This window comes from Bos taurus, chromosome 5, assembly GCF_002263795.3.
Source record: "Bos taurus isolate L1 Dominette 01449 registration number 42190680 breed Hereford chromosome 5, ARS-UCD2.0, whole genome shotgun sequence".
Lineage (NCBI taxonomy): Eukaryota > Metazoa > Chordata > Mammalia > Artiodactyla > Bovidae > Bos > Bos taurus.
In genome coordinates, this window is record NC_037332.1 from 9,174,186 (window position 1) to 9,194,081 (window position 19,896).

General features: G+C 38.8%; 1 protein-coding gene across 1 annotated transcript in view; it reads right to left on the bottom strand.

The window, feature by feature from the left end:
* The window catches only part of PAWR (pro-apoptotic WT1 regulator), a 127,631-nt gene that overhangs the window by 43,531 nt on the left and 64,204 nt on the right, over positions 1-19,896 (bottom strand). Inside the window, exon 3 of the mRNA XM_024992389.2 lies at positions 3,097-3,228. Within this exon, the coding sequence (XP_024848157.1) occupies positions 3,097-3,228 (132 nt within the window). The remainder of the gene's footprint in view (positions 1-3,096; positions 3,229-19,896) is intronic.

Sequence of the window (19,896 nt, forward strand, 5' to 3'; positions counted from 1 at the left end):
ATCAAAAACGTACATGTTTCAACTAAATGATCAAGTCAGAAAAATTATGATACATCTATAAAACAGAATATTCTGTGGTTACAAAAAAAGATAATAAGGAAGCTCTTTATGTACTATCGCAGAAGTCTCTCCACAATATTAAATGAAAAGAACAAGCTGCAAGAGTGCGCCTAAAATTAGGAATATGTATATTATACACACACACTGCCTTAAGAAGAATGTACAAGAAAAGAAGGCACTGCTGCTGCTGCTGCTGCTGCTGCTAAGTCGCTTCAGTCGTGTCCGACTCTGTGCGACCCCAGAGACAGCAGCCCACCAGGCTCCCCCGTCCCTGGGATTCTCCAGGCAAGAACACTGGAGTGGGTTGCCAGTTCCTTCTCCAAAAGAAAGCACTAGTCGCCTCCAAAGAAGGTAACCAGGTAGGTGAGAGAGACTTTTTACTATTTTTTTCCTTTCTATGCTTTTTGCATTTTTTAGCATGTGACATATGTTTCCTTTTAAATTAATTAAGCCTAATGTTTAAAGTTTAATAAACAATTTAAAAAATACAAAAAGAAAGGTACTTTCCTATCTTTCATATTTTCCATTGATCCTGTATTATTTAATCAGAGATTTAATATATTACTTTAAAAACTGACAGGATTAGGCATGACTACCTAGGGAAAACCATGGTTAAAATGTGTAAAATTATAGGTAAAAATGAAAGAAAAAAATTTAAAGGCTCATATTTTATTACTACTATTCCATATTACTTGAAAAAAGCCAAACAGAAACTTAAAATACTCTAACCTTTCATAAAGCATACTATTACCCCAAATCCATGTTCCCATTTCATTCTTCATTTCAAAAAATCTGTTTCACTGAATGGCAAAGATTCACATGTGCCCTGTGTGCTCAGCTGTGTGGGACTCTTGGTGACCCCATGGACTGTAGCCTGCCAGGTTCTTCTGCCCATGGGATTTCCCAGGTAAGAATCCTAGAATGGGTTGCCATTTCCTCCTCCAGGGGATCTTCCTGACCCAGGGATGGAACCTGTGTCTCTTGTGTCTCCTGCACTGTAGGTAGATTCTTGACAACTGTGCTACCACATAGACAATGCTAAGAAACAAAAGTCTTTCTCTCTGGTCTGTTTAAAAAAAAAAAAGAAAGCCTTAAAACAACCAACGGAGACCTCCTTGGTGGTCCAGTGGTTAAGAATCTGCCTGCCAATACAGGCGACATGGGTTCAATCCCTGGTCCAGAAGATTCCACAGGCTGCAGGACAACCAAGTCCATTCACCTCAACTACTGAGCCTGAGCACCCCAGGCCAGTGCTCTACATCAAGAGAAGCCTCCACAATGCGAAGCCCCTGCCCCGCAACTAGAGAGGAGCCTCCACTTGCCACCACTCGAGAAAGCCCTCATGCAGCCATGGAGACCCAGCGCAGCCATAAATACATAATACGTATTTTTAAATGCCAATATTTTCTTTCTATTTACTATTTTTGAAGTTGGAATTATAAATAAAATCTATCCTGTCTTAGAGTAACAGAATATGAGTTTAGGTAGGAACTCAGAGAGAGGCCAGCTATGTAGACAGAAGAGTTCTTGTTCCCATTCCCACTTCAGTGTGGCAGTCTGGAATCCATGGGAGACTCTCTGCTTCTCTTTCATCCTAAGCACACAGCCTGAAAAACAGATACTTAAAACCACGATCACCAGTGAGTCACATCCTAATTGCTAATGAAACAAATGAAAATGAGAGAAATGAAGGGTAGATCTAGGAAGAGACTAGTAAAGCTATAGGAAAGAAGTTAAACTGCAAGAGGCCAGATCAGTTGACACTTCTCCGTATCTGGGTTTAAACCTGGGAATAACCTAAACACTAAGCTCCCCAGCTTCGAAAGGGTAAGGACTTCTTTCAACAGAAATAAATCAGCTCTCTTTCCAAAAGTTGTTGCCTGATGTTAAGTGACATGATCAAGAACTGAAACCAGGTCTAGATTCTTAATCTAAATGCTATACTGTCTCTATCCTAACAAAGTAAGCCTATTTCTTGACCTGGAATATGTACAGGTTTCTTTTCAACTTTGTTGTGATACACAAAGGATACAAAGATAGTTTAATGTAATAGGGTACTACTTCTCCTAGTAGTAGCAACTGCAATACAGGGGAACAGACAAACCCGTGTTACTCTACCATTCACCACCTCAATATCTGCCTCGAAGAGAAGAGGAAAGAGAAATTTTGCATTCATATCCAAACCACTTCAAAACATTTTGCCTCTCTCAGTTAAATGCCTTCTATTATAACCCTGCAAGTTAACAGACAACCTTATATTTCATCTTTTTTCATCAATAAAACAGGGAGATGCATGTACTGCTTGGAAACCCCCTTTTAAAGTGGTCTCATAATAAAATGCATTAAAAAAAAATAAAACACTGAAAAGACAACACAGCAGCTTAACATCTCAAAATATCGCCAAATTAATTTAAGATTAAATATATACAGATCATTCCCAAATGACAGTTTGCATGGAATGATTCTGCAGAGCAATCTGCTTTAAACTGAGGTACTCCAATGCCAACATCTTCCAATTCTCTGTGCCACAAGAAGCCAAGATAACAGCTAATTAGAAACTGACCTAAATTTTCTTTTAAAAAGTATTTTATAACTACACAGAAACACTGATGTATCTGGAAATTCACAATACTACATATTGTGTTTTATTATGTTTAAACATTTCACTTAGTAGAAACTTGTTATTCAACTCTACTTGCTATGTAATTCTAAAGCAAATATCAGCTGAGAACAGAACTGTCTGCTAAACCTTACTTAAGAGCAAAAGAGCTAATTACTTTTCCTGGTAATTTTCACAATGGATACTGTTTAAACCTGCTTGGTTAATCAGTAAATATTCATTGATCAGGATCTAAGGACCAAATACTGCTTACATCAAAAGGTATTTAGACATAAGGAAAATACATAGTTAAATTCATTTAAAGTACTTCAGGGGAGCTGATGCAATTAAAATAAAATTGGAAAAATTATTACCAGTAACTTAAAAAAACTATTGTTAAAATAGCTAGTGACAGTCTAGAATTTCTAAATACTCACTTGTAGCAGGTAAGAACTTCCTGGATCTAACAAGCTTACAGCCTCATTTTGCATTGTGTTCTGTTGTGTAATCGCATCTTCTCGTTTCCGCTCTTTCTGCCCAGCTTCGTCATCTTCATATTCATCTAAGCACTGAAAGAAAGAATAGTTTTCATTTTATCTCTATATAATATTAATAAAATATAATAATAATAATTAATAAAAATTAATAATATTAATAATTAATAACATTAATAATAATGTTTTTATTAAAAGTACGTAAGATAAATTTGATAGCAAATAGAAATATGGAGCATTCAGAAACTACACAATAAAAGTGTTCCTTTCAACAACAGGTGCATTTAATTCCTACAAACTAAATTATCCACTTAAAACCCAAACCTCCACATTCACACCTCTGTCAACATCTTTTCTTGAGGCTCTAACCACTAGTGACAGGGTTTGCTTAAAGCCAGGGTTCATTTATTCTGTATCACTCTATCTTCAAGTACATAGACTGTGTATCTTAAAGCACTTTTTGGAGGGTAATAACAGACACACAGAAGGCAATGGCACCCCATTCCGGTACTCTTGCCTAGAAAATCCTGTAGACAGAGGAGCCTGGTAGATTGTGGTCCATGGGGTTGCTAAGAGTCAGACATGACTGAGCGACTTCACTTTCACTTTTCACTTTCATGCATTGGAGAAGGAAATGGCAACCCACTCCAGTGTTCTTGCCTGGAGAATCCCAGGGATGGGGGAGCCTGGTGGGCTGCCATCTATGGGGTCGCACAGAGTCAGACATGACTGAACCAACTTAGCAGCAGCAGCAGACACACCACACAGACACAGAATGCAGAATCTAATGGGAAGATGTGTACGCACATGTGTGTATGTGCATAGATAACTCAATGATAGTGGCCCTTTTTCTACCTTAGTAGTACCTATGAGTATTTTCACTTCAAGAGTAAATCTCCAACAAAAGACTCTGTAGAACTTGTAACTTAAAAAATGAGTTTAATTTGGAATTGCAAATACAGAAAAAAGAATTTCAGATGATGGGAAGAGCATATGAAAAAGCTTGCATGAAAAAGGACTGTTTAAAAAATTGAAAGCAACACCTGCATTACCTACCTCCAGGCTTCGTACATGGCGGGAAAAAACCCACAAACAGAAAACAAAACTCTATCCATTACACCCAATGTGAAATGGTGGTCATCTAATCCTCGTAACTGAACACATTCTTAACCAATACAGTGCCTTTGTGTGTTCTATAAGAGACAAAAAATAAATAATCTCTCTGCAGGCACTCTGAGATATACCAATGGCAGGACAGCAGGAAAGGCAATAGGATTTACATATTGTGCACAGAGAAAAACTGAAGCCACTGTGCAAAGCAAGGGTCACTGGAGCTTACAGTACAGGAGAACACAGAAAATCAGCGGCACGTTCACAGACACAGGGGCCACAGGGCGGGCATGGAAGAAGCATCTGCTGAGACGCGGTCTTACATCAAGATGTTATGGAGAGAAAGCTGGGGGAAGGAATGGAAGGGATGAATTAAAAAAACAGGTAGGTTGAGATTCCAGAAAATGCTCAGGGGCCCTCCTGTAATGCAGCTAACTGTGTACAGGTGTCACCAGGCCCTCATCTCCTCAATCTGTGGGAACTGGGGCTTAGGTAACTGGTACAAGAAATATGATAAGATTGTGGCTGCTGCTATTGCTGTAACAAACTGTTCTTGACTCTGACCCAGGAGACTAGTGTCTTCTACCAGGATCCATGAACCCATAGGAGGCTAACTTGTTAGCCTGTGAGAGGCTAAGATCTCAGATCCTTTAAAGTTCTTGACAGAGGCGAGTAATGGAAAGGCATATGCTCTGTTCACAAAGAAATACAGATAATAAATAGCCTTAGAAGTCTGCACTTTTCATTACGTAACATGGAAAGATGTTCTAGTGATACAATTCCCTGGAATATAAATAAAGCATGATCAAGGCTGACTTGGGGCAGGAACTTGTACCAGCAATTCAGAGTTCTGATTAATAGGGACAGGGACCAAAAGTGGAAAGACTAGTTAAACAACACAGTAGGCAATGTGGTCCTATGAAAAATGATATATTCGGGAATTCCCTGTCGATCCAGTGGTTAAGACTCAGTGCTTTCACTTCTGGGGCCCACATTCAATCCCTGGTTGGGGAACTAAGATCCCACGAGCCATGCAGCAGGGGCAAAAAAAAAAAAGATATATCTGAGGTTGGAGACAGACTCAATAAAAGAAATCTAGTAAAGGGTACCAAAGTTTAAGAAATTAATATTGATTAGAAGAAGAATCTCTCTTAGGACTTTTAAAAAGACTTCTTCAAACCAACAAATAATTTTTTTTTTTTCACCATGTTGCTGCAAATGGCATTTTTTTGTTCTTTTTTATGACTGTAGTATTCCACTGGGAGTGGACTTGATGGGTGTCGTATTCCACTGTGCATACACCCTGCATCTTCTCTCTCGATTCGTCTGTTGGTGGGCATTTACTTTGTTTCCATGTGTTGGCTATTGTAAATAGGGCTCCTGTGAACATAGGGGTGCATGTATCTTTCCGAATTATAGTTTTGTCTGGATATATGCCCAGGAGTAGGATTGCTGGAGCATACGGTAATTCTATTTTTAGCTTGCTGAGGAACTTCCATACTGTTTTCCATAGTGGCTGCACCAACTTACATACATGATGATAAATTTTCATCATTTCAAGTGTATGAAGACTTATGATGCTAGAAAAGAGAAAGGAGTACAGGACAAGAGGTCAACAGAGGCTTCCCAGGGGACGCTAGTGGTAAATAACCCACCTGCCAATGCAGGTGATGCAAGAGACACGGGTTCAATCCCTGGGTCAGGAAGATCCCTGGAGAAGGAAATGGCAACCCACTCCAGTACTCTTGCCTGGAAAATTCCACGGACAGAGGAGCCTGGCAGGTTACAGTTTATGGGGTTGCAAAGAGTTGGACACAACTAAGTAACTAACACTTTCACTTCACAAAGAAAGAAATGTTAGTGGAGGTATTAAAATGAGTTCTATGTTAGATTAAAAAATTATAAGAATTTGGAATTTGGAATCTGAGAGACCAAGATTCAAATTCCAGGTTGGTCACTTAAAATAGTAATAGCGTCTACTAGTAACTGAGTATCATCTAAGTGCGTAGACCGCTGTTAAACACTGACAGCTAGTACTTCCAACACAAGTAATTTTCACAAAAAGTACAGGAGGTATGTACTACTTTATATAAGAAGAATGTGAGGATGAGAATTAAGTAAGAGGCTGAAGGACACAAAGTTGTTGAGGGGTGCAGTCAGAACTCCAGCCCAAGCCATTTAAAGACAAACCACAAACTCAATTTTCCAACTACCACATATAACCTATTTATCACTCATGAAATCCATTTACTGCACCATAACCCAGAGTTCAAACAAAGAAAAAAGAAAATATCAGTGAGCACTTTTCAGTGGAATTCTGGTTTCATATTATTTGTGAGGGTCTTAGGTCACCTTGCAGAACACAAAATTACTGGAAGTTACAGGACAAATGGAGTAGCTAAGAGCTAACTGTTGTTATAGCTGGATAATAGTTATATAAAGATTCATCTACTCTGTAGTTCTGTATATGTTAAGATTTTTACTTTTTTTTTTTTTTCATTTTAAAGGGACTTCTAGGAATTCTATCAGGTCTCATTTCCAAGTTTATTTCAGTCACTGACAGCAGACCAAACTTCCCCAGGTCTCACCCCAACACTGGCAGACTCTTCTTTCCATACTGCCCGGTACATTCCTTAATCTGACCCAGTCCTTTGTCCCTCCTCTCCCTTCTAAATCATCCTTCAGTGCCCTCTGGAATTCCTCCTGATTAACATTTTGCTTTTCTCAGCTACAGAATGAAACTTAGTTGGCTCCTTGAAAAAGACCTTTCTCCAGTAAGTTTCACTCAACTTGAAGCTATTTGTTTTTGAAGTTCTTTCATATCTTTGGGCCTGGTGAAAGGATTCCCTATTCTTTGACTGTTTCTCTGGCCAATGATTCTTATTCAGTCAATACCACTCCCTAAGAAGCAAGCAATTTTGTGGAGGAATTTCTGCTCATGTTGATAATTTTAAAATATATATTACTTGTTTATGGATCAGAAGCATGAAATGGATATCTTGCATAATTTAAAAATGTATAATTTGAAAAATTAGTCCCTCTAAGAAAGAACTGACTCACATTCCATCCAAACGTAGACTGTAATACTGAACAGCCATGCAGAAGAAAAATCTATTTGTAATTTAGTCAGTTCAGTTACTCAGCCATGTCCAACTCTTTGCGACCTCATGGACTGCAGCACGCCAGGCCTCCCTGTCCATCACCAGCTCCCAGAGTTTACTCAAACTCATGTCCATTGAGTCGGTGATGCCATCCAACCATCTCATCCTCTGTCGTCCGTTCTCCACCCGCCTTCAGTCTTTCCCAGCCTCAGGGTCTTTTCCAATGAGTCAGCTTTTCACATCAGGTGGCCAAACTTTTGGAGTTTCAGCTTCAGCATCAGTCCTTCCAATGAATGCTCAGGACTGATTTCCTTTAGGATGGACTGGTTGGATCTCCTTGCAGTCCAGGGGACTCTAAAGAGTTTTCTCCAACACCACAGTTCAAAAGTATCAATTCTTTGGTGCTCAGCTTTCTTTATAGTCCAGCTCTCACATCCATATATGACTACTGGAAAAACCACAGCTTTGAGACTTAGACGAACTTTTGCTGGCAAAGTAATGTCTATGCTTTTTAATATGCTGCCTAGGTTGGTCATTCTTCCAAGGAGCGTTTTTTAATTTCATGGCTGCAGTCACCATCTGCAGTGATCTTGGAGCACAAAAGTTACCTGAGCCGAAACACATTTTATGGGGGTGGGGGGAGGGTGTTGGGGGTAGAGGTTTCAGGATTTTAAATTACATGCGGATTTTTTTCCCAAAAGATAACTAACCTTTAAAAGCAGAGAATAAGATATTTCATTTTTGTTAATAATAATTTTTTTAAGTTGCTCAACATTTTGGAAAATGTCACTGGCAGCAAAGCTATTTGTGGTATTTGACTCACTAATAAAACACATTTTTATCAGTCCAAAAAAAGGTTTTTAAAATATCAAACATTTAGTAAGTTCAAAGACCAAAATAACTAAAGAAGACCCATTTCACAATAGCTTTTCACTACCAATTTTAAAAAGGAGATTCCCACAGAACTCAAGAATCCAGAAAAAAGCAACCAACGTATCATTTGCCTACTTTAAACACAACATGTATTAACTTATTTTTTCTTTCTTCACAATAACCTTTTTAAATGCTTTTAGTATACGGAGAGGGGCTTCCATGGCAACACTAATGGTAAAGAACCTGCTGACCAATGGGGGAGACAGAAGAGATGCAGGTTCGATCCCTGGGTCAGCAGGATCTCCTGGAGGAGCACATGGCAACCTACTCCAGTATTCTTGCTTGGAGAATCCCAGGGACAGAGGAGCCTGGAGGTTACAGTCCATACGGTCTCAAGCGTCTGACATGACTGAAGCGACTTGGCGTGCTTACATATATGGAGAAGAGATATATTCAGCAGAGCTCTGTACTTACATCAATTAGAATTCTTGGACAGTAAAGGTATACCTAAGCACAACAATCATCACTCAGAGCTATTATTTTTCTGAAACTATGCACATTCAACTAAAGAAAGTACAATTTTTAAAAATGTCATATGCATTAAAAATTATTTAATTTTTAATACAATAAATGCCTAAGCCAAGTTTTGACACTTCCATAATTAGAATAAATTGTGTGGTCTACTATGTAGTTTTTGGAAAACCTAGTTAGAGACTGGAGAAGGCAATGGCGACCCACTCCAGTACTCTTGCCTGGAAAATCCCACGGACAGAGGAGCCTGGTAGGTTGCAGTCCCTGGGGTCGCTGAGTTGGACACGACTGAGTGACTTCACTTTCACTTTTCACTTTCATGCCTGGAGAAGGAAATGGCAACCCACTCCAGTGTTCTTGCCTGGAGAATCCCAGGGACAGGGGAGCCTGGTGGGCTGCCGTCTATGGGGTCGTGCAGAGTCGGACACGACTAAAGCGACTTAGCAGCAGCAGCAGCAGCTACAGACTGCTTCACATTCCTTTTTCTTATTTATTCCCTATCATAAGTGAGGAGTCTTACAAATGAATCGAGCAATTCATTCACCTCCAAACACTAGTTCATAAAATCGATTTAAAAATATTAGTTCCCTTAATTTTCAGAATCCCGCCCCAAAATGTAATACCATATTTTTCTTTCCAAATGCCTCAGTCTCTGTGATCTATGCACATCTGATCCTAATATAAGGAATCCATACAAATTCTTCACGTGTTCTAGTTTTTCAGTAAATTTTTGCACAATTACTTCTCTATAAGATGCTAAGACTAGGGAATAGCAGTACATTTTCATCATATGAATCAGAACAAGGAACATAATTACAACAGAACTAAACACCCAAGTAAGCTTAATTGTATCAATGTACCATAAATCATACAAATGTGGCTCTAAAAGCATGCTCATTTCCCTTCACATTTAGAAGAAAATCAATTAAGCAATCTAAGCAAAGCTTTTGGAAAAAAGAAATAACTACACAGCTCCAGGGGAGGGGAAAAAATTCTGTATTTGGGATCACACAATTATAAACCACGAATTTGGATAAGTGACTGTGTTCCCCAAAATGAAAGTTACTATGTCCAGGAACGGTATTAGGAGAGTTTAAAGACAGATTCCACTTGCTTTCTTCAGACAGACCATGCCAATCCTGCCAGCACCACTGCCGCTTTATCTGCCTCCCTCTTGGTAATACACTTTTTTCCATCCTCCATTAGTCCTGTATCTAGCATGTACTACTCTGTCATCACTCAACCTCTTCCTAGCTTTTCCTAGCCTTCCCACTCTGCTCCTAAGTCAAGAAATGGTTAACAAAAGAACCTTTACAGCACAGCAAAAAGAATACTGAAATAAGATCAAATTAATATAAGCATTTTTATGTAAAACGAACTAAGCAAAATAAACAACTGTGGTTCTCACATTAGGTAGCTGAAAAAGGTCACATCTATCTATAATACAATGACTGTAAACTGCTACAAACATGCATGTGCACACGTAGACACACACACACACACATACACACATACACATACACAGCCTCAAGCCAGAAAAAGTGGGGTAAATTAAAATGTATAAATTTTCAAGACTAATCATGAAACATCCTGATTAACTTTGTAAACTAGCAACCAATTTCATCTATCACACTGAATCAGTTATGCTGTCTAACAACTTGGTAACATACAACATAAGTACTTTGAGTTCATGCATTTAAAAGCTGAATTTGCATCATTAGACTAAAAAAGCAATCTTACTTGTAAAGAACCTAAAAATATAATACTCTAAAAAACAGAAAATGGAAACAGAATTTCATTTTCCACAGTTTTAAAGTACCTTGCCCACCAACAGATTCTACACTGATACTATCAGACACGACTCAGGCAAGGACAATTCAACCATACTACCTCCTGCTGGGATCCCATCAGATCTCAGGGCTCAGCAGTTTCAAGGTCTTTGAAGAGCAACAACATTCATGATTAGAGAGGCAGCACTCTCATTTTCAGCAAACTCAACAAATAATAATAACAGCCTAAAAACTACAGTTACTTTTTAAACAGAAAATGACATTTTTTTTCTAATTACAAAATTAATGTACATTATAAGAAAACTTTAAAATAGAGAAAAGAAAATAAAAATCACCCTTTATTTTAAAATAAACAACCATCATCACTTTGATACAGATCACTCTACTAGAACTTTTTTCTTTTTTAAACCCATAAATCTATAATTGTAGGCATCTTGTTTTGAGACTTAGTCATATCATGTGTGCATGCTAAGTCGCTTCAGTCATATCCAACTCTGCAACCCCACAGACCATAGCCTGCCAGCCTCCTCTGTCCAAGGAATTTCCCCAAGAAGAATACTGGAGTGGGATGCCATGACCTCCTCCAGGGGATCTTCCTGACCCGGGGATCTTCCTGACCCAGGCGTCTCCTGAGTTGGCAGCGGTATCTTTACCACTAGAGCCACCTGGGAATCCACCTCTTCATTTTCACAAAAATGTTAGTAGCTACAGAGTATGATATTAGATTATGAACACAGCATGATTTATTTAATCAGATCTGTGTGGTGGGACATACAAGCTAAATAGCCTTTCAAATAAATTTGTGTGCCCATCTCTAATTTTTATAGCTCTTTAAACATGCTGCCAAATTTTCCTGCAAGAACATTAAGGTTGTCTCACTGGCCTTCCCAGGTGGCCCAGTGGTAAAGAATCCCCTGCCAATGCTGGAGATGCTAGAGACAAGGGTTTGATCCCTGGGTCAGGAAGATCTAATGGAGTAGAAAATGGCCACCCACTTTAGTATTCTTGCCTGGAAAATTCCATGGACAGAGGAACTGGGCAGACTACAGTCCATGGGGTCACAAAGAGTTGGACACAACTGAACACACCGTTATTAAGATTGTTTTAACTCTCGCCGAACGTATTAGACAAATAATGGCTTCACTGAATCCTAGTTAGCAGGATGAACTTCTGTTCTCTTTTTAGTGGCTTTATGTAGTTCTTTACATATTTTCACTTTTTGTTACTGACACCCTCTCTCAATTTTTATTCTGGTTTATTCATTTCTTTAGTATTTCCAAAAGCTCTTCATATAATAAAATGGTAATCCTTGTCTAGCATATTGTCAATTTATTGTTCTAGCTCACCTTTTAATTGTTTAAGTTTTCCTTCTGGGATTTTCTTCCTGTGGTTTTATGTTAATAAAATGTTTTTCCCACTTTAAGACCTATTAAACACATACTTTAATTTTTACCATCTCATTTTTAAACTTTTTCATCTCATATTTAATTTCTTGTACAGTGAGTCTGGATTCTAATAATTTTTTTTATAAGCAAGTGTTCTAGTCACAGACATGGATAACCCCCTCCTGCACTGGCAGGAGGCTGTATGAGTAACAGTTCTAGGTTCACCCTCTGGGGCTCTAAGCAATCCCTAACTCTGCACCACCAATTCAAAATGGCATCTTTGTATTTCTATATATGGCTATGTTTTAGCTTTCTATTATGTTCTACTGATCAATTTATGATAATGTCCAAATAACATTATTTTTATCATTAAAAGTTAATAGGATTAAGGGTTTCCCTGGTGGCTCAGACAGTAAAGAATCAAAGCTGGAGACCCAGGTTTGATCACTGGGTGGGGAAGATCCCCTAGAGAAGGAAATGGCCACCCACTCCAGTATTCTTGCCTGGGAAATCCCATGGACAAGAAGAGCCTGGCAGACTGCAGTCCCTGGGGTTGCAAAGAGTTGGACACGACTGAGTGACTAACACACACACACTCTGTCTCTAGCAGTTTCCCTTCAATAGTATTCATTCTCAAAACTGGCCATTTCCAGACAGCAAATTCTCCTGGTAGAATAATTATTTCAATACATTTGAATTAATGTATAAATTATTTGGAGAAACCAAACAACATTAATTAGCTGTGTGATCTTATAAAATGGGAGCATTACAGGGCTGTGCAATGAGTTAGAACTAAGGAAATGAAAGTAGATAAGAATTGTGGACAGATGGCAAACAGCAGTGGGATCTGAATGAACTGAAACTGAAAAGCAGTAAGCAGTGGTAACACGACAACTTTTGGATTTCTAGTTCATGGTATCATTCTGGCACACAGATAATTTAGAAAGAGAAGAAATGATGAGAAGTTTGGTGTGGAGCATCTAAAATATTTGTAGCATATGTAAGAGGAAAGGAAGGACCAAGGGAGAAGTCAAAGGCTAAACCTTTTCTAAAAAGCGCAAGGGGAGGCTCTCAAGATGGCTCAAACGCAGATAAGTAAGACAATACAGGCAAATAAATATTAAAACAGTTCTGACTGAGGGTTCTCTAGCTTCTCTGAGAAGTAACTGTGTTTACCTGCTGACAAACATGGGTAAAAGTTAAGGACGAGGTAGTGGGATATAGGCTTCAAAGTTTAAAATACGTTCAGTTCAGTGGCTCAGTCATGTTCGACTCTTTGCGACCCCATGAATCACAGCACACCAGGCCTCACTGTCCATCACCAACTCCCGGAGTCAACCAAAACCCATGTCCATTGAGGCGGTGATGCCATCCAACATCTCACCCTCTCTCGTCCCCTTCTCCTCCTGCCCTCAATCTTTCCCAGCATCACGGTCTTTTCCAATGAGTCAGCTCTTCGCATCAGGTGGCCAAAGTACTGGAGTTTCAGCTTCAACATCAGTCCTTCCAATGAACACCCAGGAGTGGTCTCCTTTAGAATGGACTGGGTGGATCTCCTTGCAGTCCAAGGGACTCTCAAGAGTCTTCTCCAACACCACAGTTCAAAAGCATCAATTCTTCGGTGCTCAGCTTTCTTTATAGTCCAACTCTCACATCCATACATGACCACAGGAAAAACCATAGCCTTGACTAGATGGACCTTTGTTGGTAAAGTAATGTCTCTGCTTTTGAATATGCTATCTAGGGTGGTCGTAACTTTCCTTCCAAGGAGTAAGTGTCTTTTAATTTCATGGCTGCAGTCACAATCTGCAGTGATTTTGGAGCCCCCAAAAATAAAGTCTGACACTGTTTCCACTGTTTCCCCATCTATTTCACATGAAGTGATGGGACCAGATGCCATGATCTTATAGTTTTCTGAATGTTGAGCTTTAAGTCAACTTTTTCACTCTCCACTTTCACTTTCATCAAGAGGCTTTTGAGTTCTTCTTCACTTTCTGCCATAAGGGTGGTGTCATCTGCATATCTGAGGTGATTGATATTTCCCCCAGCAATCTTGATCCCAGCTTGTGTTTCTTCCAGTCCAGCGTTTCTCATGACATACTCTGCATATAAGTTAAATAAGCAGGGTGACAATATACAGCCTTGACGAACTCCTTTTCCTATTTGGAACCTGTCTGTTGTTCCATGTCCAGTTCTAACTGTTGCTTCCTGACCTGCATACAGATTTCTTCAGAGGCAGGTCAGGTGGTCTGGTATTCCCAACTCTTTCAGAATTTCCCACAGTTTATTGTGATCCACACAGTCAAAGGCTCTGGCATAGTCAATAAAACAGAAATAGATGTTTTTCTGGAACTCTCTTGCTTTTTCCATGATCCAGCGGATGTTGGCAATTTGATCTCTGGTTCCTCTGCCTTTTCTAAAACCAGCTTGAACATCTGGAGTTCACGGTTCATGTATTGCTGAAGCCTGGCTTGGAGAATTTTGAGCATTACTTTACTAGCGTGTGAGATGAGTGCAACTGTGCGGTAGTTTGAGCATTCTTTGGCATTGCCTTTCTTTGGGATTGGAATGAAAACTGACCTTTTCCAGTCCTGTGGCCACTGCTGAGTTTTCCAAATTTGCTGGCATATTGAGTGCAGCACTTTCACAGCATCATCTTTCAGGATTTGAAATAACTCAACTGGAATTCCATCACCCCCACTAGCTTTGTTTGTAGCGATGCTTTCTAAGGCCCACTTGACTTCACTTTCCAGGATGTCTGGCTCTAGGTGAGTGATCACACCATCATCATTATCTTGGTTGTGAAGATCTTTTTTGTACAGTTCTTCTGTGTATTTTTGCCACCTCTTCTTAATATCTTCTGTTTCTGTTAGGTATTTCTGTCCATACTATTTCTGTCCTTTATCAAGCCCATCTTTGCATGAAATGTTCCCTTGGTATCTCTAATTTTCTTGAAGAGATCTCTAGTCTTTCCCATTGTGTTGTTTTCCTCTATTTCTTTGCATTGATCGCTGAGGAAGACTTTCTTATCTTTCCTTGCTACTCTAGAATTCTGCATTCAGATGCTTATATCTTTCCTTTTCTCCTTTGCTTTTCGTGTCTCTTCTTTTCACAGATCAGCTGTTACTAATTTAAAGCTCATCACTGCTGCAAGTCCAATTCTACTGTATAAACTTAATTCATAAATATTTTCAGGAAGTTGTCTAATTTTTGGAATGAGTGAGGAGGAGGGTCTCTGCATATCCTTTAGCTGTTCAAACAGGTAACTCAGAAGCAAGTCTTATCCAACACATTATTTGTGCAATTATACTTGAACATAACAACTTTATTAATATCATCTTCTATCAATATCTGACATTCTCCCACTGGATTTTTTAAGTTACCAAACTTAGTAAGAAAGACTCCAGAATCATACTAGTTTTAGGTGAAAATTCTTTCTACAATCTTTATACTATACACTTTCTTTTATTAACTACAACCCAAGTCTCAACATAACTGCATTTGTTTAATGATTAGTAATTTCAAGTACTAAGCTTTGGTATTTACACCACAAAAATTCCTCAAGATGAGTCACACAAACAATGCTAGGAAAACAAACTAGGCAGTAAAATAAGGAGAGAGACTATCTTCAAAAGGAACTACAAAAAGAGAGACAAATACGTAAAGTATATTCTATCTTAAAAGTATCAATGATGGTTCTTAGTAAGTTTAGTGCTGAGGCTGGAAAAACAAACATCACACTCTTAAAGCTCAGTAGTTCAAAAGCTATTGATTATACTCCCAGAGAAGCAATGAGTAATCAAAGAAAACACACAATGCAAAATACCTATATTTAGCTTTCAATAGATATACACCTTGTCTAAGATTTTCAGCTCACAACATACTTGGTTTAAATAAAAATAAAAATAGTGAAACCTTTGAACATTTCTTTTTCTTTTTTTATTTTAGAGATACATTTGAACATTTAGAGTATCCTGGTGGCTCAGATGATAAAGAATCTGCCTGCAATGAGGAGACCTGAGTTCAATCCCTGGGTTGGGAAGATCCCATGGAGAAGGGGATGGCAACCCACTCCTCTATTCTTGCCTGGAGAATCCCATGGACAGAGGAGCCTGGCAGGCTACAGTCCATGGGGTCCCTAAGAGTCAGACAATGACTAAGCGACTAACACTTTCACACTTTGAACATTTGATTGATGCTTATATTTTAAAAGTAATGTCATTCATGTCAATGCCATAATTTCTCTTTTTTTTTTTTTAATTAAAAATCACTTTATTTCTGAAACCCTAGCTAGGGAGTAAATTGGCTATGTGTATAAACAAGTTTTAGCAAAGGGTAGAAAGATGGAGATACTCAGCCTAGATGAAATTAGCTAAAGATCCAGGTGGCATATTTATGAACATGTCTTGTTTAACATGGGCTTCCCTGGTAGTGTTGGTGGTAAAGAATCCACCTGCCAATGCAAAAGACATGGGTTCATGTCTTTTTCCTACTCCAATAGTCTTGCCTGGAGAATTCCATGGACAGAGGAGCCTGGGATGTGCTACACTCCACGGGGTTGCAAAGACTTGGACACAACTGAGCACACAGCACACCCGTTTAATATACTCGAAAATATACGGTACAGCTTATTAGAGGTTCCAAATTTCTGTACTGGGATTCCCAGGTGGTTCAGTAGTAAAGAATTCACCTGCCAATGCAGGAGATGCAACAGACCCGGGTTCGATCCCTAAGTTGGGAAAATACCCTGGAGGAGGAAATGACAAGCCATTCCAGTATTCTTGCTTGGGAAATACGATGGACAGAGGAGCCTGGCAGGCTACAAACGGAGGGGTTGCAAAATGTTGGGCGCGACTGAGCACATTATCTGACTTAAGCACTCCAGTATTCACAACCTTTCCTCAGCTACATCTAATGATGCATGCGAGCCATATGACCACTCTTCAACTTCCTGGACGTTTGGGCAATAATATATTTAATTAGTCTATGCTTCAGTTTTTTTAATCTTAATATGGGGATGACAATAATTATGTCCCATAAAATTTTAAGGATTAAAGGAAATAGGTTCACAAAAAGCTAAAAATTAGTGATGCACAAAGCAACATTACAACTTAGTAAATGTTTTATTATCATTATAACAACTCCCATCAGAGAACACTCAGATGTACAAGTAAACAGGCTGATAATAGCTAACTTTTATTGGAAATTTACAATGTACTAGGCACTATTTTAATACTTTATTTGGATTATTACATTTAATCCTCATAGGTACGTACTAGTACAGATTCCTTTGCTCAATGCTGTTTCAACTGGAATCGCTTTCTCCCTTCTCTTCTGTGTTAATCCAACCACAAGCATGGTAGGTGCTTTGTATTTACCAAATGAAACCTTGTCTAATTATTTCAAATGTAAAACATCAGATTACAAATTCTTAATTCCTTAATTTTTAACTCATTCTAGTTCTTGATTATATACACTATATATATATAGCTCTGGTGCCTTTTATGTTGGAAATTCTGCCTACTTAATTAAGTCTCAAAGTTTCCAAACTGCAGAGACCTCATCCAGTATTATTTCTGGATCTTTCAGCTTCTTGTCAGTAACACCTATATAATGGGAACATAATGAATATACATGCAAATTCCCTAAAATCTTTCCAAAGACTGTCCTACGGCTTCCCTGATGGCTCAGTGGTAAAGAAAGTATCTATCAAAGCAGGGGAGGCGAGTTTGATCCCTAGGTTGGGAAGATCCTCTGGCAAAGGAAATGGTAAACCACACCAGTATCCTTGCCTGGGAAATCCTATGGACGGAGGAGCCTGCTGGGCTACAGTCCATGGGGGTAGTCCAACTCACGGAAGAGTTGGACTCAACTTAGCTACTAAACAACAAGAAAACTGGCCTATAAAATTTTTCAACAATTTTAACAGCATATTTATTCATTTTTATTCAAAAACATTCCTTCTGCTTAAAAATACATTTTGAAAAATCTGTAATCAGTTTGAAGTAACTTCTGATAATCACAGTCCAATTTCATTACAGATTCTAACGAGAAACAGGGTTTTCAAAACCTCGCTGTATACAGAATACTGTGAGAAACACTATGTAAATTCAGTAAAGACTCATTTCTTCAGCAATGAACAAGCAACACTTTCCTCTTACATAATGAATATGGATCATTCTCAGCGTCAAATCCCTTCTCTTGAAGAATGAAAACTAGTGATTAATAAATTCAGAGGACCCAAAACTAAAATGACTCTAAAAGGACTATAGGCAGAAGCCCTGAAACTTTTAAAATAAGTTATCTTACTAGCTTTTGTGAGTATGGGTATTTATAAAAACACTCAGAATTTCCTATAGTCAAACCACCTGTTGAAGTTTTAGGGGGCAGGGAGAAAAAAGATTATTCAATAGAACAGAAGGCAATCTAACACACGATGAGATTTCCCCAATGCAATTTGCTTCTCTGAGAATTCAGAAATGGAAAAACACAATGAAGAATAGTTTGTAAACATATTTGAACAAAAAAGAATGATAGAACCGAATCCTCTGAAAATGAACAATTGTCCTGGAATCCTCTTTTCTGCTTATAGAAACAAAGCCACCAAACAGCTTCTCTGTTTCCTTTGGCCAGAATTTCCACCAATGGTCAGTACTATTAAAAAGTAACTAAATAAGGAAAGGTTATAGGAAAAGGGATCCTAGAGAAGAATATGGGGAGAGTTATAATTATGCTACAGGGTCCACATGTACAGCTAAAGCTCTGTACAGGTCCTACAAAGACAATGTAGCTTTTTGATGTGGCGTCTATAAATCTCATTTTCAGTCCTCTCTCTCCTTCAGGAGCATTTGTCTAGCCCCATTAAGAAGCTTTACATTTCTGTTTAAATTTCCTTGTCAAACTACCGCTCAATTGCACTCATCTCACATGCTAGGAAAGTAATGCTCAAAATTCTCCAAGCCAGGCTTCAGCAATATGTGAACCGTGAATTTCCTGATGTTCAAGCTGGTTTTAGAAAAGGCAGAGGAACCAGAGATCAAATTGCCAACATCCGCTGGATCATGGAAAAAGCAAGAGAGTTCCAGAAAAACATCTATTTCTGCTTTATTGACTATGCCAGAGTCTTTGACTGTGTGGATCACAATAAACTGTGGGAAATTCTGAAAGAAATGGGAATGCCAGACTACCTGACCTGCCTCTTGAGAAATCTGTATGCAGGTCAGGAAGCAACAGTTAGAACTGGACATGGAACAACAGACAGGTTCCAAATAGGAAAAGGAGTTCGTCAAGGCTGTATATTGTCACCCTGCTTATTTAACTTCTATGCAGAGTACATCATGAGAAACGCTGGACTGGAAGAAGCACAAGCTGGAATCAAGATTGCCAGGAGAAATATCAATCACCTCAGATATGCAGATGACACCACCCTATGGCAGAAAGTGAAGAGGAACTCAAAAGCCTCTTGATGAAAGTAAAAGTGGAGAGTGAAAAAGTTGCCTTAAAGCTCAACATTCAGAAAACGAAGATCATGGCATCCCGTCCCATCACTTCATGGGAAATAGATGGGGAAACAGTGGAAACAGTGTCAGACTTTATTTTTGGGGGCTCCAAAATCACTGCAGATGGTGACTGCAGCCATGAAATTAAAAGACGCTTACTCCTTGGAAGGAAAGTTATGACCAACCTAGACAGTATATTCAAAAGCAGAGACATTATTTTGCCAACAAAGGTCCATCTAGTCAAGGCTATGGTTTTTCCTGTGGTCATGTATGGATGTGAGAATTGGACTGTGAAGAAGGCTGAGCACCGAAGAATTGATGCTTTTGAACTGTGGTGTTGGAGAAGACTCTTGAGAGTCCCTTGGACTGCAAGGAGATCCAACCAGTCCATTCTGAAGGAGATCAGCCCTGGGATTTCTTTGGAAGGAATGATGCCAAAGCTGAAACTCCAGTA